Source organism: Polyodon spathula, chromosome 26, assembly GCF_017654505.1.
Source record: "Polyodon spathula isolate WHYD16114869_AA chromosome 26, ASM1765450v1, whole genome shotgun sequence".
In the NCBI taxonomy this organism is placed as follows: Eukaryota; Metazoa; Chordata; class Actinopteri; order Acipenseriformes; family Polyodontidae; genus Polyodon; species Polyodon spathula.
Window position 1 is genome coordinate 14182585 of NC_054559.1, and position 27992 is coordinate 14210576.

Consider the following 27992-nt stretch of genomic DNA (forward strand, 5'->3'; position numbering starts at 1 on the left):
TCAAACTTCAGGTTGGACCTGTTCAGTACTTGAAATGGGGTATGCTTGAAAGTTGCGTTGCAGTGCTTGAAAAGTGGCGTTGATAGCTCTGTAGGGGGCACTCTTCCCCCACATGCCAGTGTTAGGGGGTACTGTGCTCTTTGAAGTGCTGTCTTTTTTGGATGAAATGTTAACAGAGATCATTTTTACCCTGAAGACATGCACGACCCTCTCTCCCCTGCTTATTAATAAATACAATTGCAATTGTATATAAACCCAAGTGCAAGCAATACATCTGCATCTCAGTACTGTCTGCCCTTTTAAATCAGTCAAGCTTGTTTCGTTAAGTTTCTGGGATAACCACTGGGTGGCAGCCTTTTCAATATATTAATTGAAAATAACAGACGTTATCAGTTACTGTAACTGCCAACAGATCTCTTCATCCACTTAAGAGCCACCCACCCAAATTTGAAACATCTGCAGCATAAAGTATATGTGGCTAAATTGCTGCTTTTAACTGAAATTATACTGGGGGTATTCATTCATTTCCCAGAGGTTGCACAGTAAGAATTTATCATCCATCTTGTAAGATCTCTTAGATCAGAAATCCCTTAATAATCCCAGCTGTTCTGTGGGAAGATTGCATGCAATATGGGTCAGTCAAGTGCTAAAATTGAAGGCGGGTGCATTGACATCTACTGCTCTGTAAACATTTAAAATGCAATTCCTAAAAAAAAAATTAAAATGAAACCATATAAAAGTTGCGCGCAGTGAATATAAAGTAGTATACAAAAAAAAGTCACATCCACTATATAGCAAGATGATCAGGTCTGATTAAAGTAAATTAAAATGCATTTAGTTTCAAAACTTAAAAAAAAAAATAAAAAAAATATTTAAACTTAAAACACAGAATGTTTGTAATTAAATCAGAAAGTCATGTGGTATGCCAACATTTTTTTTTATTTTACTGCAACTTTGTTCTTTATAAGACTCAAGAGTATATCAATTCAACTGTATATCCCCTTCAGTCACTGCATGCTTGGTTGTATCATGTTAAGTTTCCTATCTATCTTATAATGCATAGATGTCCGTCCGCCCCCATCCCCCGGATTCTCAGTTCTAGCACGGCAACTTCTCAAACTCCAGAGTTCAGACAAACCGTTAAAAAAAATTATTGACCGAAGGGGATATGGAATAGATGATAAATAAATACTGAATATGAAAACTTGTTGTACACGGCTTGCTACTGTGTAAACACTATGTCTAAGCCCATTTTTGGTGTTCTGGCCCCTATTAAAAAAAATGTGTAAAAGTGGCTTTTGACCTGCTCCTGTTAGAGTTGAGCTACAGGGTGATTAGAAAGTAAGTTTACCACATCAGTGCACTGTATTGCATGCGGTAAACTTACATTCGAAATCATGCTGTAACATGATATGCATTTTGCACATACTGACAACGGCCATTGGATACTTACCAAGGTGAATGAAACACATTTTTGTAACAATGAAAACAGAAGCTAGCAAAAACGTTAGCACAGGGTTAAAGACGCCTGCATGAACTCCAGTTTATACACATCTCCTTCATGACCAATGAGAACTGTTTATTTTAGTTAGTGTCTATAGCAGAAAGCACAGAATCACTTTGATATTCATCATAATGTACATATAACACTTTTAAATAAAATATATAAAAACAACTTAAAATGTGTGAAGGCTAGTTATCAGATCAGAAGTCAAAATGGATGGCCCCTGAGTTAAGCCCTTTAAGGGCAATGATTGAGTTTATCTGAAATGCATACGATCAAACACAAAAGAAAAATAACCATTTATTACTGGTTTTAAATATTACATGCACCAGCTCTCAAATTAAACTCGTTATTTGAACAATTCCATAGCTCTTTGCTAATCTTACGACAGCAAAAAAAAATAAAAAAAGATCTTAAAATACACTGCACAAAAGTCCTTGAATAAATGTCCCCTTTCCCATATAACTTGACCTTACAGCAGATATGTTTGTCCTTTATATAAGCTAACCCTTTACATACATACCCTATAAAACCAACTTTCAACTTAACAGCTCACTACCTCAAAAAACAGTGAGTTAACCATTTGAACATTTTCTAGGACTGTTGTGCAACATATAACAAGTGAAAACTGAGTGTCCTTCAGCCTTTTAAGTAAAAAAAATAAAATAAAACAATACAAAAAAGCAAGGGTTACATTTTGACCAACACTGACAGACTTTAAGAACACACAAAAAAAAAAACTATTAACAATTTTATACAAAGTTACAAATCTGCCCCTAAAAACCACAATATTATGGCAGCCTGCATTCTATTATTAGTCTACATGAGCCTCTTGCTGTCAACAAAACTGCACACAGGCCAAAAAGATTATAAACTGGCAGCCAGTAGCTGTAGGCCCAATAGGATTGCATATACATCATAAAACTATATGCATTACAATAGACAGAAAAAGTGATCAGTAGTATTAACAGTATTGGGGGTAGAGTATCATGGTCTCCCCCTTTTGCCACTTTCTGGCCAAGGTATATATTTTGTATTTCTTCACCAGTACAGGTATGTGGTTACTTCTAATATAAACCGTATTTAATATGTTACATTCTCTAGCAACGGAATGCCCAGCTGCCACACAGAGGAGTATTGAATACCAAAACAGACACATAAGCAGTGCACATAGGTTTCTGGGCTTGAATTCAAATAGTGGTTAAGTTTATCCCTTAGCTGCGGGCATTAAATCTACTTTACGGAGCTGCATGTAGCTTTCAGTACAGAAATAAGTAGAAGTAGTAAGTACCAGTAACACAAACCATAAGAGCAGTGAACTCTCCAGCTTCATATAGCAAAATTTGCCATTTTTGTGTTTCTTCCTTTTTGGTTTTTCCTCTGCAATCACCCCCCCCCAATGTCCACAAATATAATCTCCATTCTTCCAGTATATACAGAAAAAAATATACAAAAACAAGAGAACAGGTCCAGTGCAGTTTATTCTAAACGAGGCTCCCCGTGCACTCTGAAGCGATACAGGCAGGTGTACTCAAGGTGTCCCCAGTTGGAAAGCACTCTCATTTCTATTATCTGATAAGCTTTGTCGTTTTCTTCCTGCAAAGCAAAACAGAACATGTTCACAGCAGTCATGTCTACACCTCTTAATGTACATATGCATTGCACTGCATTATATATATATATATAATATATATATTCAGAACTGCAAACAGTTACAGCTAGCAGCAAGTATTTGCATTTAAAACATGCATGCAGATGTTAGTGCAGTGCTCCCCCTTTATAAGGCTTCATGGCTCTCATTTACCCCATAATGCCATTACACTAACACTAGTATTCTCCTTATAAATGCGGAACACAAATAGCACAGTCTCGAACTATGGCTCCCAACTACAGTGGAAAGGGATAAAGGGAAATAAAGGGAATATAAAGGGAAACCACGCACTCATTTACAATGCAAATTTTCTGATCAGATCAGTCTAAGAAAACAAGATTGTTCAACAGTCACAAGGGTAAACACAGTACTTCAACGTTGCATTTGCTTGTCATCAGAAACTTTGGGGAAAATGTGAACTCCAATTTTGACCAAATATCAGAAGATACAGGAAACTACAGAAGCATTAACTGAACAGAGAAAAAAGTTGTCCTTTTTAACGCTAGATATAAAATTGAAGAAAATGAATGGCCGTGAAACTGAGGAGAGTATAGAAAACCTGGAAGTTAGAGGCTTCAGATGCATCAGTTGGTAAATGGTATTATTGCAGTTGAGTTACAACAGTATTTTAAATGGAGTACACACAGTAAGTATGCCAGCACTAAAATCTTTAGTGTTGTGACGATCCATCTGCTCCGAAGTAATTTGTGCGAGTGTGCCTTAAATATAATTTTATAACATTTACATTGAGGTTTCCTCCTCATTATCCAAAAAGCACATTAAAAAAATCTTGCCATCACACTTACTTGAATGGGAAAAGTCTGAAGTGAATCTCCATCTTCATTGTATGTGTACCGTCCCAGTAGCTTCCCTTCCTCTTGGTACTCATCTTCCAAACCCTACAAATAGTCAATAACCTCAAATAAACAGTTGCTCAAACACTCAAGCACACTAGAACTCATTGTATTCCCTTTCCAGACATCAAGCTCAAATAATATGCGTTAAAGTTACTTATTTTGAATTAAAATCTGATTTGTAGACTGTACTCAATGCAGCCAAAGTGGGGCTATTCATTAACTTGGACCTTAAAAGCACCGTTAATGAAACTTACATAGACAGTGAAATCCTTTGGTGCGCTTCTGATAGTGCCGGTGGGAGACAGTGACTTGGGGATGTGCTCCAAGGAGAATGAGGTGGGGTAGACTGAGAGAGAGAGGCGGATTACCAGGTAACCTTGGGATCCTTTGAAAGCCCAACAGTTTCCTGGGTGAACATCAGGCTGGAAAAAGAGACATTTAATTTGAACCTGGTTTCACAGTGCTGATTGGAGTCTGTGAAACAATCAAGTTAAAAAAGAGAGTTCATATAAAAAGGTGGGTCACTTGTTTGTGGAATTTCTTATTTTCCAACACACCTGTATTATCACTCTGGGAGACTGGGAGAAATACCAAAGTGGGATTCCAAAGAGACTCATCAGGGCAGTCTTGGTTTCGTAGGTCTCAGAACAGCGAGTGCTCAAGATGCTGCCACCTGCAAAATAATTGCTAGTTAGAGATACACAGACGTACAAAAGCAATCACACCTGTTCGTGGAGTCGGATATCACGCTAACGCGTGAAACAGGCATCTATAATTAAAGTCAGGGGGTTAAAATCAATGAATGTTTACAGCTGGTCTTTGATTTTCCAGTTGACTTGTTTTACATTTGTTTAAAACAGCTCAAAGCTGGATTCTGCATCTCTGAAAGATGTACATGCAAACCGAATACAGCAGACTTGAAAATGAGCAGTGCAAACAGCAAAACTGTTGTGCTTACAGCAACAGAACTGGATCAGGTTCCAGGTCTTAATGTGATGTTCTGTGTGGTAGCTCTACATGCATACTGCTCAAAAAGCAGCAGCAAATTTAACTTTTTTTTGTATGGTTTCATAATTGTGTATATATATATATTTTTTGAGCTATGGGGTAGGAATGGCGATGTTAAAAGTAAATACAAATGGCTATGTCACAATTTTAATTCTCAAATAATAATCATCACCTCCAGACTCCAAGGCGTAATCCACCAAGCCAGTCTGGTCTTGAGAATACAGCCTCAATGCATTAGTCACAATTGCACGTACTTGCTGTGAAGAAAAAAAACACAGTTCTACCATCACTGCATCTCCGTCATTCAGACGTACTTTACATATCTGACTACAAACAGAGAAGGTACATTTTTTGGTGAAAAGGAAACCTGCTTTAAACCAAGAAGCATTCTGTAGTGCAGAATCCTGCCCAGTTTTTCTGTTTTCTGACTCATGACTATGTACCACACCCTTTGTTTATGCTCAGTGTTGACTCAGGGCTTCTTATGGCTGCTAGTTCAGTGCTTTACATATCAGCAAAAAATGTTGCACAATGTATTCAATGGTATTGTAAATCAGTCAAACCAAGTAGCTGGATCTATGGCCCTAGTTAACAGTTTGCAATCATTAAAAAAAAATATAATCACTGTATAAATTGTACCATGTTAAGTTTCCTATCCATGCTATATTAAATGCTTTTAAAAAAAAAAAAAAAAAAAAAAAAAAAAAAAAGTGTGAGCAGGACAACTTCTCATACCTCAGAGTTCACTTAAACAGCTGTGAAATGTACCAAACTGAACATGTGGCCTCATGCCCTTTGCCTGGTTGTACAGACGAAAAAGAATCTAAACTGGTCTACTGAAGAGCTCTCTTGTAATGTCTACACTGTATAGGTAACCTACCTCCTCAGTCATTCCAGCAACCCCTGCACTGTGAACAGCATGTGTCACAGCTTCAGCAGTTGGCATGAGTTTGGTTTTACTCTTGTACATGGTGATATTCTTCAGTATCTTCATCTCTATACCCATCAGTAATCCCTGAAGGTCGCTTTGCTTCACAAACTGCGTTGACAGCCACTGCAGGAGGGACTCGGACATTTCTTCATCTTTATTACCAAATATCAGCAGTTTAACAGATTCCTTAATCTGAGTATCAACCTTAAAAAAAAGAAAATAATAATAATAATTTAAAAAAATGACACACACACACACACATATATATATTGCACCAACCATAGAAATCCATCAACATAATTCAGGCACAGTACTCGTTTCAAGGCATTCATGCAAATAATTAGTAGGTGCAAATGCATCAGGTCACCATTGCTCTTAAGGACTGATTCATTTGAAAGTGGAATTTTGACCTACTGAGCTGTAACTTGCTGACCCAACATTTTGTAAGCACAAGAGACTATTGTTTCAGACTATTCCTAGCCATAAACTCCAAGCCGAGGGTAGCAGCTGGTAGACAGATTCCCATGTGAACACAATATAATCCACAAGGTTCTCCTGAAACCCACCGTCTCTCTAATTGAAGCCAGTCCTTCACAGACAGGTGGAGAGCTCTGCACTCGGAGCAGGTCTGTTTTGATCTGATGGAGCTCCAGCTCCAGACGTTTCACCTCAGACAGCAGATTGCTTTGGTCTTCACTCTGTCCACTAAAACAGGTTTTACAGAAACACTGAAAGAGGTTCTTAAACAGAAAAGGCCTTGAAAGGGCAAATTCAACTGTTTTTTGTACTGTGACATCCCTATCTTTGAAACTGCATAAACCTAGCATCAGAGGCCTTGTGATTTTGGAACATGTTTAAATGTTTGATTTATTATTAGAGAAACAGATACACAGCAAATTGAAACTTACTCAAAAGTGGCGGCTTTGGTGTATTCTTGTTTCTGCCCCTAAAAATAAAAAAATGGGAATGACATGATTTAAAAATAAATAAGAACTGCATCACACATTTAAATAAAATCTGCTTTTTATGACAATTCCAGAATACACATGGCCACATTTCCCACTTGTTTGTACCTCTGCTTTGGCAGCAATTATCTGAAGGAGTTTTTCCAGTTCAAGGATGCGCGATTCATGGCCCTGATGCAACATCAAAAACTCACTCTAAAAAAACAAATGAGGTTGCATGTGTAAGAGATAGAGGGAGGAAAAAAACACATGTGTAACACATTGAAATGCATTTTCACTCTAACATTCTTTTGAACCATACCATTGTATGGCTATACCTGGATTCAGAGGGTGAGAACTTGAGCATTACTGTCTGTTTGGTTAAAAAATGCAGGTTAGATGGGCCCAGAATGAAAGAAATTACATTAATGACTTGTATACGCTTATTAAAAGAAAACAATGGTTTTAGTGGATTAGTATGGGCCTACACTAGAGTAGATAAATAACAAACAACTATGTCAGTGGCTGGCAAACACCCAAGCATAAAACCAGCATAAAAAAAGTGTCCTCTCTTGTAAGGGTTATGCCAAGGCACTGTAAAAACAGCTCTTGCATGAAGGAAGTAAATCCACCCCCCCACCCACACACAACAGTAAAAAGAAAACTCCAGTCAGTATTTGCATTAATCCCAAGATAACACAATGTTGAAATTAATAAATTAAACAAATTTAAAGAAAAAGTACACCCTCAAATATTTGAAAATACTTCTGAAGAGGAGAATTCAAACTTTCTATTTGCCCTTTGGGTCTAGATTACTAAAACACAAGCTGCTTCAAGCAGGAATACAATCACAATTCAATCAAACATACAAAAGATGACATTAACATGAACACAGGTCACTTTTACACCACAGGTCCAATAATATCCAAGCTCACGCAGCAGTTACCAAGGCTATAGATATACCTGTGGCTGTCCAGTCCCTTCTCCTCTCGGCTCTCTCGTACTGCTCATGTGTTGGTTGAAGAGGTTATTGATCCACACAGACATGCCCTCTTTATCGCTCATCTGAGAGACCTGTTCCTGGAGTTGGTGAAAAAGTTCCATGACTTGACCATGCCTCTCGTCATACTGCCTGCTGCTTCTGTCACACCTGTCAGACAGCAGAGCCAGCTGCCTTTCCAAACTAACCATGCGGCCAGAATCAAAGAAGTGTGCCCCACTCTGCAACACAGAACAAACCATTCATTCAATAACATGTTTTGGCTGCTGTTGAACAGAACATAAAACTATTCATTACATTTACTACCGAAAAATCTATGGCACAAACAGAAGACAGAGAACTGCACCTGCAGTGAATGTGTAGCCCTGAATACAGCATGTGTCAAACAATCTGTCCATGGCAAAATAAACTATTTACTGTTATAAGGATGTGGGCATGATTGATACAACTCCCAGTAAAACAATATAACTTTGGCTAGCTCAAAAATACATAGTTATATCAAAATCAATGAACCTTCAGTTTCGAGGGGTGGACTGACCCTATATTTATACAATTTAATATCTGCCACTTTTCTCTTGCAGAATGAAAACATCATTACTAAGGTTATTGACAAGTGTAAAAAAATATATATATTTTTTGTATTTATGAACTTACAGTATTTAAAACACTTGCTCAACTTCTTTCTCTGACAAGTACTTAAAATGAAGAGTTCTGGTATGCTCCCTGTATGTTTATTAGTGACACCGTTTTGTATGCATTATGGGAACTTAAACAGGAGGGCAGGTCTCGAGGTTCCTTTGGACTACAGATCCCAGAGCGAGAGCAGCTTGGACTACAGATCCCAGAGTGAGAGCAACTTACACTACAGATCCTAGAGTGATCTCACCTGTGAAGCATGTCGAGGGGACTTTGTACTTGGTTGCACATTGCCAGTGGCTACAGATTCCTCCACTGGTGTGGATGACGATGTGTCTTCCAGTGAAGCCTGCATCTCAGACCTGCTTAACATCGGCAGCAACGACAACCAGCTGGCTGGGCCAAAGTACCACAAACCTAGAAAACATCATACCATGATTAAATCAAGAGGGAACAGTTCAAAACATGAACAACTGACGATTGCTTGTGGAAAGCACATCTTTACGCAAGCAAGTTAACAGTGCCATTTGAAACTACTTTACATATTATCATTTTATCCCACAGTTAGTTCATAACAATGGAAATACCATTCCCAGTATTTACAGTTTATGTTCTTGCAATCCATTGTAAAATTGAGACTAAAAGGAGCGATCAACGCTGCAGCAGGATGTAAATTAAATGCTGGGATTACTTACCAAGCAAAAGCAAAAAGGGAATCAACAGCAGCAAGAGCTTGTATAATTTCGGAAGGCATCTAAAAAAAATGAATAAATAAATTAATAAATAAAATGGAACTTGGAAAAAAAAAAAAAAATTGACGCAAATCTTGCTTGGGTATTATATGCAGAAATACACATGAATGCTTTTAGCAACCCATTCGTGCAAATAAAGCACCCGTCTACAATAAATATGAAAAAAAACTTTCTTGGTTTACACCACTCTGCAATGAATTCATACACATTGTATAGCAACTCTCAGAATTTCATAAAGCTATTAATCTGCACTCTGCACAAGACAGGCAGGACAACATACCTTGTTAAGACAAACACATTGAGGAGGGACATCAATGTAATAAGTTGGTACCATCCAGTCCCCAGCCACCACATGGCCCCAGAAGCTGCCTTCCCTGAGAAAAGGAACATGTTTAAATAAAGAAATATACATTAACTCACTCAGAGATTGATGGAGGGACCTGCAGAAACGTGTGCAAATCCTCAGGAATATGCTTTGTATGAAACGATGTAGCTGAGAGAACAAAGAAAAAAAACCTGTAACTAGTAAAAACAAATCCCGAGTGGAATTCTAGAGAGCACAGGAGTGCTACAGCAGAAATAGTGCATGCAGTCATCACTAGTGTTCTTGAAAACACAGAAATGCACAGGATAGATGGACAAGCTAACATGAAGTGGAATTCTTTGTACATTTCAATAACAGGCATTTTCTTAATTTTTACTGAGCTAGGACAAAGATTCAAACACAGTTGAAAACGTATTTGGTGTCATGTTTGTATTCTTTCACATAAGAATTTATAAATGAATATCAAAAAGATATGCACTGGAAACTAATGCATAATAAATAAGACATTCTATAGTACAGGAGAGCGCATCTCCCCTTTCTTTAATAGGTGCTTGGGCACCATGTTTATGTATTTCTGATAGATGTTTTTATTTTTTTGCACAAATTATGCATTTGTTTTCCTGCTATGAACAGGAGCACCCAGCACAGATTTTGCTTTGAAAAGCCTGAATGAATCCCAACCTGCCCCCCTAAAGTTAAAAATCCAATCAAGAAGGACAGACAACTAAAAGAAAAATTATAAAGAAACCTGCTGACTTAGCATTAACTTTACTCAGGTTTCATTTTAAGTCAGGGACAACTAATTGACTTTGAAAACAGCCAAAACACAACAGCAACACTTCTACAAAAAGAATAAAGACAGCAATGGTCATGCAAAATTAATTCAAAAGAATGACCTGGAGATACAATGGCCAACCACAGAACAGACAAGACCTTCCTGGTCACAAGCCAGCCTGCAGGAGCAACAGTCCACACTGCCTGGAGCAAATAGTAGCCTAGAAATAATAAAAAGTGAAAACAAAAAAATAAAATAAAAAATAAAAATTACGTATCAGAACAGCTGTGTAAAAATGTACATAGATGATCCGAAACAGAAAACATATTTAAAAATGATCAGTTAGATTACAGTTCAAAATTAAATTCTAGACTAAACCGGCATTATGTTATAAACAAAGACATAAGTGGTCAAATCAGGGTTCATAAGTGGTCGAATCAAGTGCAAGAATCAGGGTTCATTTTTTTTTTTTTTTACCAGATTCTTGTTTGACAAGTAGACACTCAAACGTCTAAATTTGCAGTCATCCACCGGTATTAAACATTTTTATAGCTAATCTAATAAACTGGAATTTTATAAATATTTGTATTTGAGACGTTTTTGCAGGATTTCATGTGGGTTCCAGCCTTACAAGAACTCAGCATGCCATTTATTACTAAAGGCACACTATACTTATGAACCACCAAAACAACAACAACTACAGGTTAATTCTAGCGGAACAGCACCAGCCACCTACACTGACAGTAATGAGCAGGATTTCCATTAATACAAAACAGGGCTCTTGCTAGCTGTGACAGAAAGATAATTAAGAGCGGAGAATGAACCTGTGTAAGAAAGGATGTGCCACAGTGTCTGTGCGGCACGGTTAAATCTTGAAGTCTGCAGGTGGACCTGCTGAGTTTGAAGGTGCTTCTTCCCCTTACAGTCATCACCTGTCGGTTTTGGTAACATTGTTATAAAATTAACAAAAAATAAATAATGTATATTAGAAATAAAAAGGGCATAAAAGACTGAATATTGGACTCACAAGACAACTTGCTACTTAAAGACTAGCCATATAAATACTACCATATTCTCTGACTACACACATGTAACTCGATAGGTGCAAGGCCTGTATGATTAAAGGTCTGTATGTGATTTGTATTTAGATTTTATGACCCATTTCACTATAAGTTCATGACATTGAGACATCTCTGCACTACAGCAACCCTCCTCCTCCATGACGGTCCCAGTTATTGACTACCCAAGCTCTTCCTTTCAGATGATTCACTAACTCAATCACTGACCCACAGTTTCATTCAAGCAGAGTGGAACCATGTGTTAACTGGAAAGCAATGGGGAACGCATTAAGTGGGAACCAACATAGAGGGGGCTCCTTTGTAGGAACTAAACCTTGAATTTAAATGATCACATCTCTTGGTGTTTGTCTGAATGATTCAATGTGTTTAAAGGAGATATTTAAGTATAAAATGATGTTACTTATTACTATTATTTACAATATTACGGTGTATTTTATTCTCCTATAAGCAGGTAACCAGCAGAGATTAAAGCTCTCCTATCAGGGAAGTCCTGTCAATGGAGACAGCAGAATTACATGAAGCTTTACCACAGTACAGACTGTGCATGCAAACAAGACCATACAATCAACTACTGCACAGGACTCAACAGAAACACAAATCACTGACTACCGAATGCGATCACAGATGAAAGACTGACACAAATGAACTTTATATAAAAATAAATAAATAAAAAATAAAAGCAGCAGCAAAAAATATAAAATCAACATTTAAAATAGGTGTGAACAATCTGTATTAATTTCAGGTCTGTTGACACAAGTACAGCAAGCTATTGGTATCACCCACATTAAAGTTTTTTACAGCATCAAATTAATACAAATCTGAATGGCCTACTTTGTTTAAACCCCCACAAGACTACCTCCCCACATCTAGTTTAAAAATAAAATAAAAAAAAAACGTCAGTATATTAATCATATGAACGAGAAGTCAAGTGCCTTATCCCATGCAGTGAATTAAAACACAAAACGGAGCTAAAAAAAAAAAAAAAGAACAAAGAACATTACTTACACAACGACCCATTTAATCCGAGATGTGCATCACCCATCACCAAATCTTTGACATTCATACTTCCACAAAAACTTGAGTGAGCTGCAACAGAGATACCAGCGATAACATTGATTTTTCATTTACTCAACTAGAAATCAGAATTGGAGCTCTGTAGACAAACTAACAATTCAAACTGCATCAGTATTTGCATGTAGCCAGGGTGACAGGACAGAGGGAGAGACTATTTGTTTACTAGGAAAACCAGAAGCAGACACCTGCAAAATGGCAGAAAAGCAGTGAAGATGACAAGAGATCAGAAGACAATGCCTGTTTGTTTTTTTTTTATATAAAATATTCACAACCCAAGCCTGTTTGGGTTGATTGTGTTGCTTAGACGCATTATATTGTCTTCCTAACCTGGGCGCCCACAGAACACACTTAGAACTGTATAGTACTCTGTAGGGCAGTGGTGTAATTGACTAATTTAGATTCATTGCTTGCCTCCATCCCATAAACAACCCTGTACTAGGTTTAGCTGATGGAAGAGAGAGAAAGAGTGATCATTTACTAGAATGAGCGAGTAGCTTTTTGGCCATTCTAAATACTGGCCTGTTGAATAGCAAGAAGAGCTCTCTTCAACATGGGAGTCCCAGGGACAACCACCACTTGAATGAAATCAAGCAAAACGATTCATTCAGGAGGACTGCACTCATAGGAGGAACGTCCACATTTGACTGTAAAACTAAATAGAGACGAGGATACCTGAGGCCACCTAGTGTAAAAAGCAGGGAAACAGTGCAGGTTAATATGCAGCCACCAACCCCACTGATTGAGTGCTTTGAGCCAGTGTATGTTCCACTTCATTGACAGCCAGAGAACGGCAAGCAGCCAGAATGCCAGCAAGCGTGAGAGATGTGTACACAAGAGTGCGTCAGATACCTTTTTGTTCAGACCCAATCTTCAAAAGAACATTTTGGATAAGCTGCATTATCAATGAGGCTACAAATGCTACAGCATGCTTGATTGTACTCAGAAATTGCTCTCTGAATAAATGGAAGATACCTATTGGGAAAGATGAATGGATTAAAGTATAAAAGTATTTTTGGATTGAACAGACCTAAATCCTGACAGACAATCTAATCTTGCCACATACAATCAAGGAGGAGCACAGGTTGTTATTTCAGTCCATGTACAAACCGATTTACAACCATGGCAAATCTGTTTGGGTCACTTTGACTGTTTTGAAGAGTTCATACAGGAATGAATCACTTAGCATGTACTATATATCAGACAGGTCCTACCCAAACATTTCACCAACTACACAACTTGCATGTGACAACAGCTTTGATCCGGCACCCATTGTGGGTTTAATGTTAAAAAACATGTTTGCAGCAATTCCTTTACAACCAAAATCTAAGTAAATAAAAAGAAAAGTTCCAAAACAGTTAAATGAATCCAGGCCAAAAAATTAAAAATCTGAAATGAATGGAAACCCAAAAATCTTAGATGCTGCCTGGCCTGTATGACAAAAATGCTATAATCTTCCAAAACATGACTACCCGAGGGGATAAAGTATTCATTTTGACAGGCATCTTGCGGTGTTGCCTGCTTTAAACAGCTAGTGTATTTAAGAGATTTTTTTTAAACTGAATAGTTGTTCTCATAGCAACCAAGCATAAAATAAGCAAGGAAGCCTTCTGTTCCAACAACTAGATGCATTATTTTACCCAAACATCCAAAATTCAAATCCACTATAAAAATAAATCAATAAAATAGGTTACCCTTGGACGATTATGAATATCTTAAATGTCTTCTCTCCCCCCTCCCCCAATTTCAAGACCTGATATAAAGCACATCTTACTTGACGTTTTGCCCTTGTCCGTGCTGTATACAGCTGTTGAAGAGGCTGTTTTGGAGGAGCTATATGCTGTCAGGGCACCCTTCCTGTCAGACAGCATTGTGCACTCATTGCAGGTATAACCATTGATCATGGAAGCCTGCGTTTCAGCTGTAGCGATGTCACCGTTTGCCATCATCACTGTTGCGTCTGCATGGAACACAGAGAGAAGCATGAAGAACGAGCGTTCAGAGATCCTCATCGTTAATCCCAATGGACACGGAAAGACTGTGGCACCTACCTTTGAGATTGCCATCCTCATCCAGACCTGTGAAAACACAGCAAAGACTGTGAAAACAAACTGGCAAGATTGCCATTTCAGACACAACCTGAAGGTTAACAGCCGAAAAGGATACACAAAACCCCTCCTAAAATTTACATTTTCCCCAATACCTCAAATTCAGGCCAAATTTTAAATCAAGTATTTATCTGTAAAAACAGTGTAAGTAAACTACATTATACTGGCTACACAGTGCGCTGTGCTGCTCCTAGATAGAACACCGTTCTCGGAGCAGAGACCACGAAGATAAAAGATGCTGAATTCACACTTTAATTCTACAAATAATTCTTAAAAATCTACAATTACTCAGCGTTCCAGCAGCCTGCAGAAGACGCTAGTGCTATTGCAATAACTGTTGGAACTCGTTACTGTTTAGATAAGATAACAAACAGCAGAATGCAGGACACACAAGCACGACCTATTTCACAGATAGTATCCTTTAAAACTGCTAATCAATATTTAAGAAAGAAGCAGGGCAAAGTCATCAGACTGACTTAATGATCAAAATCAAATTAGTGTGTACTTAAATAGTTTCAAGTAAATACAATTTCAACAAATCCCCATTAAGCAATAAATAAATAAATAAATAAATACATGAAAAGAAACACTGCCGTTCTCACAACGCGCCGAATCAATCTGATCACAGCTAGTTTGTTTTCGACTCTGCGGATGTGGTCAGCAGTCTAAAAACACAGTATTGACACATTTCACAAGATAGGCCATTTACTGTATAACTATATACAAAGTGCCCTTAGGTTACACACTCTGTAGCTCTAGAAAGCCTACAGCAAAGCTAACCACCAACAACTCAAAAGCTTTCCTGGTAGTGGAAAAAATGTAAAAAGGTTCAGGTTTATTTTTATCCCATGTCAATACTGGACTATTGTTACTGTATGAATGACTATGCACATGTAAATTATTGGTTCCCCCAATTACTGTAATGTGTACAGCATCTCTCACCAAGACTACTGGAAACTACTGAGTAAATGTTCACTCTATTGAGATGAAGTTAAATTTACAATAGAGGTCTAAGACTCTGTATACTTCCCATTTCCGACACACATTTTCATAATTTAACAAAATAGGAAAATTTAAAAATACTACCCGGACCCTGAGCCCTTACCCCAAAAGCTATCCATGACCGTCCTCTCCTGTATGGAGGACTCTTGCAGCACGCTGGACATTGAGGACATGTTACTGGCACAGCTGTGAAAGCTGCTGTGTGTTAATGAACTATTAGACATGGCGTTCCTGGGAGGGGGCTGTGGAAGCAATGCAGACTGCTTGCTTGTACTTCGGTGCTGTTTTCGGCTTCTGCAATGAAGGAAAGTTAGATTAATTATATTCTGTACACACACACACACACACACACACACTCCAAATACTTTGCAAAAATATACAGGGGAAAAAAAAAACAACTAACATTGACAATAGTAAAATTACAGAATTAAAAAGAAAGGCCTCTAGTGAATTTACTAAACCGTCCAAGAGAGCTTGGGGATGTGGAAAGTTAATTTCTGTAACAAAATGGAATTAGAGATGCCAACTATTATGTCAAAGTGTGTGGGAAACCCTAGCACTAATGGGAGGGGGTGTGTGTGTGTGTTGCTGCATAACATTTTTTTTAAAAACAGAACACTGGTTAATCCTTGCAATTTACAGCCTCTTTTTGCCATTCAATATGCGGCACACATCACTTATTAAATTTAATATATGAAGAAAATCCAGCATAAAATGGTTATGGACTATTTATCACTATAGTTTTGGTCCTGCCACAGCCATACTTGGAGGCAACTTTACTGTTGGGAAAAGCGGCAAACACAAGTAGGCCTATATGCCCTGCAGCGGCAATTGGCAAGTTGTGTTCTATTAGAAAGTGTCTCAGCTTTAGTTACACCATTTTTTTGTTATCTTCTCTTGTAAAAAAATAAAATAAATCAGGATGAGGACACACCCTAAAAGCCATGGGAAATCCCTTGCAAGTTCCTCTCACAAAGAGCAGAAAGAGCACCACGCATACAGCGGTTTAATATAACTGCATACACCTAACCTCAGTTAAGGGCTTTGCCCATAGCAACTGAATGAAAACTGTAGTTGCTAATCTCTTACCTGGACTCTCTGTATTTCCCACTGTAGGAAATGCTGCTGTTACTGGTGTCCAAGTAGCTGTCATCCGAGTACTGTCCAGTCGTGAGACGTAAACTACGGCGCGACATTTTCGGAGACTCAAAGACTGGATGCAATTTGTGCTTGTTCTCAAAATCTAAAGCTGTAGATGAATAGCTCGAACTGCAAAGGAGAGACAAGAAAATAATTTTTTTTAGCTGGCATTCGTGCAAAGTACTTTTGCTTCAATTAAAAAAAGTTAATGCCTTCATCTCCAAACTGCACTGGTACCAGAGGAGTATGGTTTGCAGAAATGACCATCCATCAAAAATCTTAAACCTTCTTGAAAGGTACCCCCCTCAACAGCCTTTGCATATCTGAGGTTTCCTGTAAATACCTGCTTAAAATTGCTCAACCAGACAATAGCAATCCCTAAAGAATTAGTTAGTCACCTAGGACAATAAAACGGTAGCAATCAAATTCTGCTGAGATTACAATTTTTTGTATTCATCTCAAAACAGACCTGCTCGTCTCTTAGCAACTCTGATGATGATGATGCAAAGGGGAAAGGCCACCTATAAATTTTAAATTGGCAAGCGATGCAACAGAAATAGCTGTAGGGTGTGTCTTTCATTCAGCCAGAAGATATGTCTGTTCCACTCTGCTTACTATGGCAGTCTGAGAGGCAATATACCTCATTAAAAAAGGACACAGAAAACAGGTGATTAGGTTTAGCTTCACCTTTGCCAGCTGAACTAACTATTTTCTTTCCTCCATGCATATTCTCTGTACATGTACACAAGTCAATGCAATAATGTGGTTGGAAAGAGCAAACCATAATTAGCTGTCAGAACCTGTGGATAATTGGGCATTGTGTATTGGCTCAATGTCAGAAATTACATCTTGCAATAACATACACTCTATAAAAACACTCCCAATACGCTTACAGCATCATACAGTACACCACAATTAAATAATCCAGATCATAATACTAACCTTGGACTACCTTAACTAAATGAACATTAGGTGAAAATGCTGGGAGTGAAGAACTTTAGAGTGATTTTACATTTGTTTTAATACAGCCCCGAAAAGGCATTTAAGGTAGGCAAGTCCAAGAAACAATCTACTGTGGGTGAACAGGTTTTACTGCACTGTACCAACGACAACACCAGCACGCTTCCTCCATCAGTAAATGCAGCTGGAATTTGGCAGCCTGGATATTTTAAGGTTTGTCTGTACTAACTGCTGGATGATCTGCTTTTAAAACTAGACAAACCAGTTTTAGCTACAGTACCCGTGTTCTTTTTTGTGGTAACATGCCAAAGAAAATACACAAGGAAAGGGTCAAAATTTTCATTTTCAGTGTTAACAAAATCATAAAGAGCAACCTAAAGAGAGAATGCAAATTAAAACTGCTTACCATACTCTGATTTACACTGCCCTCAAAATAAAAAGGAGAGTTAATTTAGTTCTGAGTGGAGAGGACGGTAGTGTAAATATGATCCCATTTCTGAAGTTTGTCCGAGAGGTTTAAAACATCCAACAGCAGCACACTTTGCACTCAGCCCATGCCGACTGAGCTACGACTCATTCTATAGGATTATATCTCAAGAGCCAATTACGTGCTTTCCCCAAGGGCAGTTCCAACACATGGCTCTTAAGCTGCAAACATTCAACCGACCGGTTACACTTGCTGGCATGCACGTGTCTTTTTAAAATCAAATACCGTCACACAGAGAGGTTCCATTCACTGATGATGTGTAGCAGCTGGAATCTTTCAAACAAAATGTGCAACTGTCTCTTCTTGCACAACAGGGCATTCAAAATAAATACGCAATGACTTCCCTGTGAACTAACCAAGGTTGTCTCGGTGCAAAGAGATATGCATATAACGAATATATCTATCCAAGCTAACTATGAACAGTGTTATTAAAGTTGTGAAAATGACTATATTTTGTAGTTTTGGTGACCCATGCAAAAAAATAAAAAAATTCTCTAATGATATTTTACCTACTGTGATCAAATTGTTGCACCTTTTAGACCGCAGGCAAAGAGTCATTAAAAAAGTGTGTGTGTGAGTGCATTTCGGTTTCAGACAGGTATCGCAAGAAATGCTAGTTTTTACAAACCAGAAACTAAACCATTAAATTGCCAACCCATTGGTGGAAAGTGGGAGTTTGTGAATGAAACCAAAGCATTCCTTTGGCATAATGCAGGGGGGACAGCATACTTGACAAAAATACTTAAATCTCAGAATACTGTTGTGTACAGCGTATGAAGCCAGATCGGATGGATTTTGCCCATACAGCTTCCATAACTCTAGATATTACAAGATACAAGCGGGTTTTACAAGCACATACACTTACTTCAAGGGGGTGTTTAAATATGTTGTGGAACCACATCCTCACTCACACAGCTGGAATAAACAGCATGAACCTTGGGACTGTGGGTGGAGACAATGCTAAAGACAATGGCTGGGTGCAAGTCAATCACTATGGCAACAAGGACAGGACCTGCTCTCCAAGGACAGGGCAAAGCCGGGCATTCCTCCCTATATATGGCACACAGCAGTTTCTGCTGCTCTGCAACACAAGAATTACTAAGACCAACAAGTGCTATTTATATGTCTGTACATTTGCTATATGAGTACAAACACATCTTGCAAAAGTAAAAAATATGGCATACGACAACATTCAACTGAGCACTTTTTGTCTAATGAGTCAGACTCTGCACTTCATTTAGTGCAGAAATATTATGCTTCAAGTGGTTACTAAGGAAACTAACATGGTTCCTAAATTGTTCTGCGTTCATTAGTCACTTCAGATTTCCTTTTTTTGTGGGCATCTACGCATATAGCCAATAATGATATAAATAGTTAACTTAAATATTAAATCAGGGGTTAAAAAAAACAAAAAAAAAAACACAAAACACAGACTGGGGATATTTCAGACCTAGTCAGTAAATGAATAATCACTGTTCAACTATTAAAATAAAAAGGCAGACTTGTATGTAAAAGGACCCTTAACATACTTTAACTGACAAAATATCTATGCACACACACACACACACACTGGTAGTATAAATCATGCTGTGTAGTCTCTCACAAACCACACCCCGTTGGCTTGCTACCCTGAATGACGGCCTCCTTGCCACTCTGAACCACTTCACGTGTTTAACTGCAGTACAGAGCCCAGCATGCGTTTAGGAATGTCATCTGTGTTTTGCTTTTGAAGATGTTTATATAAAAAATAAATAAAATGATGAAATACCATCCACCACTAAATAACATTCCCAGGAAATACCTTCAAACTTGTAATTTTCACCACAGTTTGGTTAATATTATGTCAGGCTACATCTTCTGTACATTTTAAGAGATTACGTGACAGTGCATCTTTAAATCCACTCCACAATGTTGGGTTTAGGGTTATTAGGCTTTAATGCCTTTCCTAACCAGAGCCTTGGGATTTGAACACCCACAGGACAGATGGCTCAACTGGTTTAACATCTCATCTAAAACGGCCTCAATCTACACATTACAGTAACACAGCAGGCTCACACACAGAGGATGCTCACAGATTCAGCTTTAGTCTATTTGTTTTTGCGGGCAGTAGTCTCCACTACAAAACAAGTTAAGAAAAACTGGCACAGGGCATCTTAGTAGGTTTCCAAAACAGAGGGCAAGAATTGGGTGAGCTTGGTAAAGGAAGGCTGGTTCAGCCAAGACAAGTTCACAGAACAATGTAGGGCTAGGCACCATTGCCAGTGTTGGTGCCATCCTCCCTGCTGTGCATAAAAACAGCTGGGAGATTCACTCTCCAACGCAGCCAATTCAATCTGTAACTGGAGACCTTTGCTTTCAATAAGGCTACAGTATACTATGGACAGTGCGTGTACAGCAGTAACAGTTTGAAGTGTTTGGGTTGGGGGGCACTTGTAGATTCCAGAAGTACCCCACTAATTGTACAGAAGAATGTAGAGAAAAAAATTAAAATAAAAAGACATACCTGTATGTTACGAAAGACGTACACACACACAACAATCCTAAATACCCATTCTCTCCCCCCACCTCAAGCATGACAAGTAAAAGCATGTCTTGTACATTAGGGAAAAATCTTATTTTTTATGTTGAGTTATTCTGATCTGTAGAGCAACGTGCACACAGAACAAATCCAAGAAACCTGGCACAAAATGCACAGTATTGCTCAAATCTCAACTAAGGATTGTTGTGAGATGTTACTTTGATTTCCACAGTACAAAACATGGCAATGACGAGGGCGTGGTGCACACATACCAGCGTTCATGATGATTACTGTGGTTAGGAAACACCAAAGGTACCAGCGAGCAGATTCCCTTATTCAATTGGTCACACATCCATCTTCTCTTTCCATCCAGTGTTGGCTAAATCAGCCTCTCTGAGCACCATACCCTACTGCACAATGGCTTTACCAATTTCCACCAGCAACCCCACCCCCACCCGGGTTGGGTTGGGGTGGGTTTGGGTTGGGTTTGGGTTGGGTGTGGGTGAGCACTTTTAAAAACAAACACACCATTTTCCACCAAGATACACATTCGTCAGAACCATGGGGAGAATATTCATAACTAACGTACGCCGCTGCACATCTGCAATTCAGCAAAATGCCAAGAAACAGCTTTTAAAAATCAGAAAAGTCACAAGAAAGTCACAGACTGATTACAGGACAGCAGTTAATGCGTTATACTGTGGTGTGAATTGATTCTTAAAGAACTAAATAGAAACAAATGTGTCCTTTACTCCATATTTAAATAACAATTTGTCACTTCTGCACCTTCTCTTGTGCGCTTGAATATCGATACTAAACAGATTTATGTTACTAGTGAAGGAGAGGGGGGAAGGGGTTATTTCTCACCTGAGTGAATAGGTGTAGCCAGTGTTCTCTGGCACACACTGCGGAGGCGTATATGTATGTAGTCGAGAATAATCCATGGTCATTCCTTTATATCATACTGTAAGAATGAAACATTTTGCATATGAGCCTGTTGCTTTGCACACAAACCGAAAACCGTTGTTTGGATTACAGTACAATGCGTACACGTCACACAACCGAACCCCCCACCCCACCCCACCCCACCCCACCCCACTTACCCCCCCACCCCACACACACACTTCATTAGACAAAACACCACATTGTTCAGCCTGTCTCCAATAGCCGCAGGAAAAACGAAAGGTGTCTCTGGAACGTTTAAAAAGGTTTACTTTTCTTATGAAATCCACCACGTGCTAAAAAGAACATGGCATTTTGGCACACATATCCGAAACACCTGTTTTGCTCAGCTCAGCATGTAAGTGAATTAAAAAAAACAAGACTTTTCAAACAAGTGATTTCAATCTATTTGCTTATAGAATTACTGGTGGTTAACATTACCTTCTGCCTGACAGTCTGATAAGCTGCTTTTGCACGTAAAAGAAAGTTTCCCTTGGCTGGGTACTCGTCTGTACAAGTACAGTCAAATCTTATTTAGCCTATAAAAGGTCATTGATAAGGTCTACACAAAACACTACACAGGCTAACGTTTAATAAAATGTAACATATCGTGTTTACAACACCGATGACACACTTCCCCCAGGCATAAAGGGACCCAGAATCTAACAAGCGAAATTGATAGTTATCGATTGTCCTGGGCCCACCTGTGTTAACTGCTTTGGCAGTAAAAATCATCTATATGTTTTACACAGATTTCAGCCTTTCTACATACCACAGTGATGTGTAGTATGCCTCTGGGAAAGGTGTGACATTTTGTGGAAGCAGTCACGTTCTAAGGAATAACTGGCAGTCAGTTTCAAACTACACTCCACTTTTACAAAGGGTTGAAATGGTTTTGCCTTGAAGCAAAAAAAAGAATAGCAACAGCTACACAAAATGCAGAAAGCCACAGTCACTTTGCAAGCTTGCAAGTAGGCAATACATTATCCCTTTAGCTATCAAGATCACTCGTTGACAAATATATGGTCAGGTAAAGTTCGACTGTCAGGTTTTGTCTGGGTTTATACAGTGCATGTTTAAAACCTCCTGCAGTACTGGTCTGTCTAACTGCCATTCTGCTTCCCTTGTCCAGCTGTAGTGTATTTTTAAAAGGAGACATGCTCACTTCTTGTGCTCAACATACAAATACTGTGCATGAAGCACAATGGCTTCACCTTCACCTTGGGTGAAGACTTGTTCTTGACTTTCTTGCAAACAAAACAATGTTTAGTAAGGTATAGAGATAGAGATAAAAAAAATATGAAGTGTGCCACTGCCACGGTTACATTTATTTCGACAGAATGCAAATCACTTATTATACAATGTACAGTAGTACATGGTTTGTCTCTGCAGTGTTCATATATTTATAGCAAGTATTTATTTATTTTCTCATTCACATAATTAACTTTTCTCTAACCACTTGATGGCAGCAACAGCTAATAGCTTTACCACTGATCTAGCCAGGCTGAACTATGGCACTCACACACACACTGAGGCAAAAACACTCACAACCAAACTGCATAATTCAACACATGCACCTCAAACAACTTGTGAAATCGTCTGTGTACTCCTTTCTTCAGAACTCCTGCTGCATGTAAATGATTATAACTACCGTGTGTACACACTGTCTGAACATCATTACTCAAAACGTCTACATAATGAAGACACACTCGTTTGTATTTGGGTGTGCGTGCAAGACGGTTTTTAACCATCCTTAAAATGTACGTGGCCGATTACTGCAGTTACAGTACAAACCAAGGAAATTAATGCAGGAAGAAATCTGAAGCCATTGCTCGGGGCTTGCCAACTGTGTTAAAACATGTAAGAGAATACATTTGTCCATATCTGATTAGTATTATTAGAAGGTGGTACATTTATTTATACTGCAGGATTTTATAACAGCATACGTGCTTCCTGAATGCGCATAGCGAGTTGTTGTTTTTTTAAGCCTGAGACTGTACTCAAACAAATAGTTACATTTAACACACAGTACAAGCACATCTCTGTGCATTTTCAAAAAGCACCGTGAACGTCTTTGAAATACACACAACTACCAAAGACGCCAACGTATATCACTGTCCAGGCCCTCTAGTTCGACTACTAGTTCTAGACCTACTAGTTCTGAAGAAAGTACTGTAGTCGCGGGTCTAAAGCATTATCCATCCCAGAGACACACACACACACACATTATAAAGATATGTACAACATATCGAAACGTTGGGCAGCTGGCTCTGAGCTAAATATCTATTTATATATCTATATCTATATCTATATCTATATATATATATATATATATATATATATATATATATATATATTATATATATATCGTGGATATGTAGCACCCAATACATTATTTATGTTAATTATACATGAATAATAATAATAATAATAATAATAATAATAATAATAATAATAATAATAGTAATACTCAAGTTGTTTTCACTTGCCCATACAGCAGTGTCACTCAGCCCATCTGTTTTATATTGCTTCTGAATTTAATCCAGACGGGAAAACAATATCAAACCACGGTGTAACACGAATTGCTCTGCAACGCGTTTTAAAGCCAGTGATTAGGTCCCAGCTCCTGAGCCCTCAAGGTATCTGGCTATGCGTTTTCAGAATGGTTAAAAGTTTATAACGTATCACTGCTATTCTCAATCGCTAGTACAGAATTCCAAAATGGCTTCCCAGACTTCACAAAGACTCAGGATCGCTGCCTGATCTGTTCCTCCCACTCCAAGCGGGCTGCTATTGTCAGTCAGTGCGCAGTTTGAATCTATTGGATAGTGCAGACTATCATAACACACCCATTGCGTGGATATTTAAATCAATGAATACAATAATAACAGAGAGGGCAACCTCGAATTTAATTCTGTAACAAACTTTCATCAAAACCACAGCGAATGATTCATCCAAATATTGGAACAGTGCGCAATAGCGCGTATTCCCTCGCCATGGTTCAAATCCTTCTTCCTCGTCAAGATACCATATGATAGGATAGTTATATTAATGTTGCCCAGATCGCTAGAGCACGTTCTGACGCGTTATCTTAAGGGTGGGTCAATGTATATTTAATTATTTGTGACAACTGCATTGCAAAGTGTATGCTATCTACCGTTTACAGTAACAAAGTGTTTTTACTGTTAGACATACCAACAACTAGTAAATATAACTAATTTAACCTGTCAAAGTACCAAAAATACTGTAGCAGTGTGTACCCCGTAAAACTAAAACAAATAAATAGAAGAAATACTGTCCTTATTAAGGAAGCTTTACAGTGGATCACTTTCACAGAAAATTAACGCCTGAATAAACCACACACTACTGATATGAAAGGCTGCAGAACAGATCACTCTGGCCACCACAGATTACAATTCTTAAAATAGACAATTCCTCTTCAATATAGTAAATACATTACCAATTAGTTTTACTGTAAAAGGTTGCTCACCACACATTACTAACCTTTCCAGCTTGGCTTCTTGTTTTAAAATTATTTTTTAATAGTGTTTTGATAACAGCAACCCACACACAGGACATTCAGAAACAGTAAACATTGCTAGTCAATGTCATTTAGACAAATATTTAGGTCATTAAAAAAGGATTATTGCACCCTGTTAGTTCTGGACATCGGGATCAGAAATTAAATGTGGAGTTAAAGCTGCATTCTACTATACTTTAGACTTCAGTGCACTAATTTGATGCTTCAGCTTGTTTACCACTAAAACTGTATTTGGAGATATATATTATCGTGGAACTTTTCAGGTCCGCAACTTAAGAGCCAACTGCACCAGGTGTTCAGAGATATAAAGCTTTATTAGTATGCGCAAACGAGAACAGCTCAACACATCAGTGTTAGGAAGCCCGAGCAGTGTTCTGCCATACAGAGTTAGCATACAGTTATTATACCTTTACAGAGAGACAGGGTGCTTTCCCTTTCAACCAATAAGCTAGAGCCAACTCAGCTGGGGTAGCAAAGAAAGGGGGACAGGCATTTACAAGGTAGTACAATAAAGATCAACCGATAAGCTGGTGCCAGCTCAGTGAATAATTGTAGTACAGAGTAGCAACAAACAGGTACAGGAATGGTTCTATGCAATTATTCCCCTACAGTATATATATATATATATATATATATATATATATATATATATATATATATATATATATATATATATATATATATATATATACACACACACACACACACATACACTGTATACACACACTAGCTCCCTCTCCTCGAACATGCAGTAGGAGGTTAACACACATCAGTTCTCTGCTGTATCTGTCCAACCCTCTTACTCTCACAAGGAATAACTACAATCTGCTAGTTGTTGGGCTCCTTAAGCAGTTACCAAGTTCCCAGCTGGTGACTGAAGGTTTGTGGGTTAGGACCTCTTCTCTGTATCCGAGTAGCTTGTGACCCTCTGACTTGGGCTCTGCACAATTCCAGTACATTATTTTAATTGCTGCCAGAGCCCCAACCAGGAACAGCTGAACAGCTAATAAAAGCCCATTTACAACCTACAGTAACAGTTGCAGAGGGAGGCAGCTACACTACACATCAGAGCATTTCCCAGATACAAAAGACTTGCTGTGTTGTTCAACAGTGGAAACTCCAACCACAACACAACAGCCTTCCAGCAGCACTGTAGACGACTGGACCTGGAGTGAGGAAATGACAGAGCAACAATATGAAAGCTTGCCGAGAACATAAGGTCAAACTAAAATTAGAAACTTCCCCTTTAATAGTCACATTTAACACATAATGACAGAATGCAGCAAAGACCCCACCGTTGTGAAGACAGCATGTCTTGTACATGCAGTAGATTAGTTATCAATTTCCTATACATTCCAGTATGACTTATAAATGGCGGGCTGGGGTGGGTAATATCATATTTCAGCGTTGGAAACCATGACCAATCTACTGGTATTTTTTTTTTTTTTTTTTTAAACAAATTAATTAAAAAGGCATGGATGGGAAAAACTACTGGGATTTGAACCAGGTACCTCCTGGTTATAAGCAGCTTCTGTAACCACTGGATCACACAGCCTCCTGTTATTTGTTATTTGTTTGTTCTCTCTCTCTCTCTCTCTCTCCTCTCTCTCTCTCTCTCTCTCTCTCTCCTCTCTCTCTCTCCTCTCTCTCTCTCTCTCTCTCTCTCTCTCTCTCTCTCTCTCTCTCTCTCTCTCTCTCTCTCTCTCTCTCTCTCTCTCTCTCTCTCTCTACTGTATATCTGGAGATAGAATTCAAAAGCAAAGCAAACTGGAAACTAATTGGGCGCCATAATCATACACGGTGAACTTCTATGTTATACAGAACTGTACTTAAGAATAAGCTAATAAGAATAATTAAAGCACTTAAATAAAAATAAGTACAAAAAAAAAACATTCACCCTTACATTTCGAGGCAACAGCGCCCTCTGTCTGGAAACTTCAGAGTAAAAATAAAAAACATTTCAAAAAATAATTTAATTTGACATCTGAATACACCAATCCCCCCCCCCCCCCGCAAAGAAACAACGGAAACGAAAAGGCGGGCCTCAACAGCACTCCCGCCAAATGTGAATTTTAAACGAAACCTGACGTTAACTGTCGCATCTGCTAATATAAATATCTGTGATCACAAATCACTACAGTTATACAAATGCTTTCTCTATCAAATGAAATTAATAAGCAGTGTGCAAGTTTTCACTCCACGTAACCGAGTTCAGAATATATAAATGTATAGAATTACACTTGTCCAGCCAGGCCACAAAATTATTAACTTTACAAAAAAATAAAATAACAGCGAATACTTCGACTGTTTTACGATAGTATAAAAGCTTTAATTGATCAGTTTTAGTATATAATTGTGCTACTAAGAACACCTGATACTAAGAAAAACTAAGTGAGTAACAACAACAACAAAAAAATAAAAACTCTTGAGAACTGGTATCAACAAATGGTCAAAAACGTACTCGACTTCTCCGTGTTTACTTGTCGTTAAATCCTTTTTTTGTTTAATACTTGTATATAAAATATTTTTCCTTACCAAATTGTACACCATGCAGTTTATAATGGAACCGATTTTCTCTGAATCTAAAAATATACGGCTCTCAAAAATAACGGCAGGTTTAACTCTCAAATGCTGGTACAAGGAAAAAAAAAAAAAAAAAAAACCTTCAAGCTTGCCCCAGAAATCCCAAACCGTTCCCTATTTCCATTGCTCCAGTTTTAATCATTTATTTGTGGTCGGTTACGTCACCCTTTAAAACCGG

At 38.2% G+C, this 27992-nt stretch overlaps 1 protein-coding gene across 11 annotated transcripts; it reads right to left on the bottom strand.

The window, feature by feature from the left end:
• Positions 1 to 1791: 1791 nt before the first annotated feature.
• Positions 1792 to 27871, bottom strand: LOC121300689 (SUN domain-containing protein 1-like). 11 transcript variants are annotated; one of them, XM_041229357.1, is made up of 24 exons: positions 22463 to 22631; positions 22300 to 22352; positions 21616 to 21712; positions 16733 to 16912; positions 15747 to 15937; positions 14585 to 14611; positions 14308 to 14493; positions 13386 to 13508; positions 12468 to 12548; positions 11208 to 11315; positions 10505 to 10603; positions 9564 to 9657; positions 9227 to 9285; positions 8782 to 8948; positions 7859 to 8116; positions 7025 to 7111; positions 6860 to 6897; positions 6518 to 6656; positions 5901 to 6155; positions 5193 to 5277; positions 4570 to 4685; positions 4267 to 4434; positions 3962 to 4054; positions 1792 to 3100 (listed from the first exon to the last, which is right to left on the bottom strand). In XM_041229357.1, exons 3-24 carry the CDS (start codon positions 21696 to 21698, stop codon positions 2984 to 2986), a joined length of 2754 nt encoding a protein of 917 aa, XP_041085291.1. In that variant the 5' UTR covers positions 21699 to 21712; positions 22300 to 22352; positions 22463 to 22631; the 3' UTR covers positions 1792 to 2983. The 11 variants fall into 11 exon arrangements, with proteins under 11 accessions (XP_041085291.1, XP_041085292.1, XP_041085288.1 ...); XM_041229358.1 differs by lacking the exons at positions 22300 to 22352; positions 22463 to 22631 and adding an exon at positions 24186 to 24422; XM_041229354.1 differs by lacking the exons at positions 22300 to 22352; positions 22463 to 22631 and adding an exon at positions 24180 to 24422.
• Between the last annotated feature and the right edge of the window lie 121 nt (positions 27872 to 27992).

Bases quoted from the DNA above. Each gene is read 5' to 3' on its own strand.
- LOC121300689 (XM_041229358.1), bottom strand. From the start codon at position 21,698: ATGACCATGGATTATTCTCGACTACATACATATACGCCTCCGCAGTGT. The intron at 15,938-16,732 runs GTAAGAGATTAG...CCTTCATTGCAG, and splicing joins GGGAAATACAGAGAGTCCAG to AAGCCGAAAACAGCACCGAA. The intron at 4,435-4,569 runs GTGTGTTGGAAA...CTCTTTTTCCAG, and splicing joins CTCCCAGAGTGATAATACAG to CCTGATGTTCACCCAGGAAA.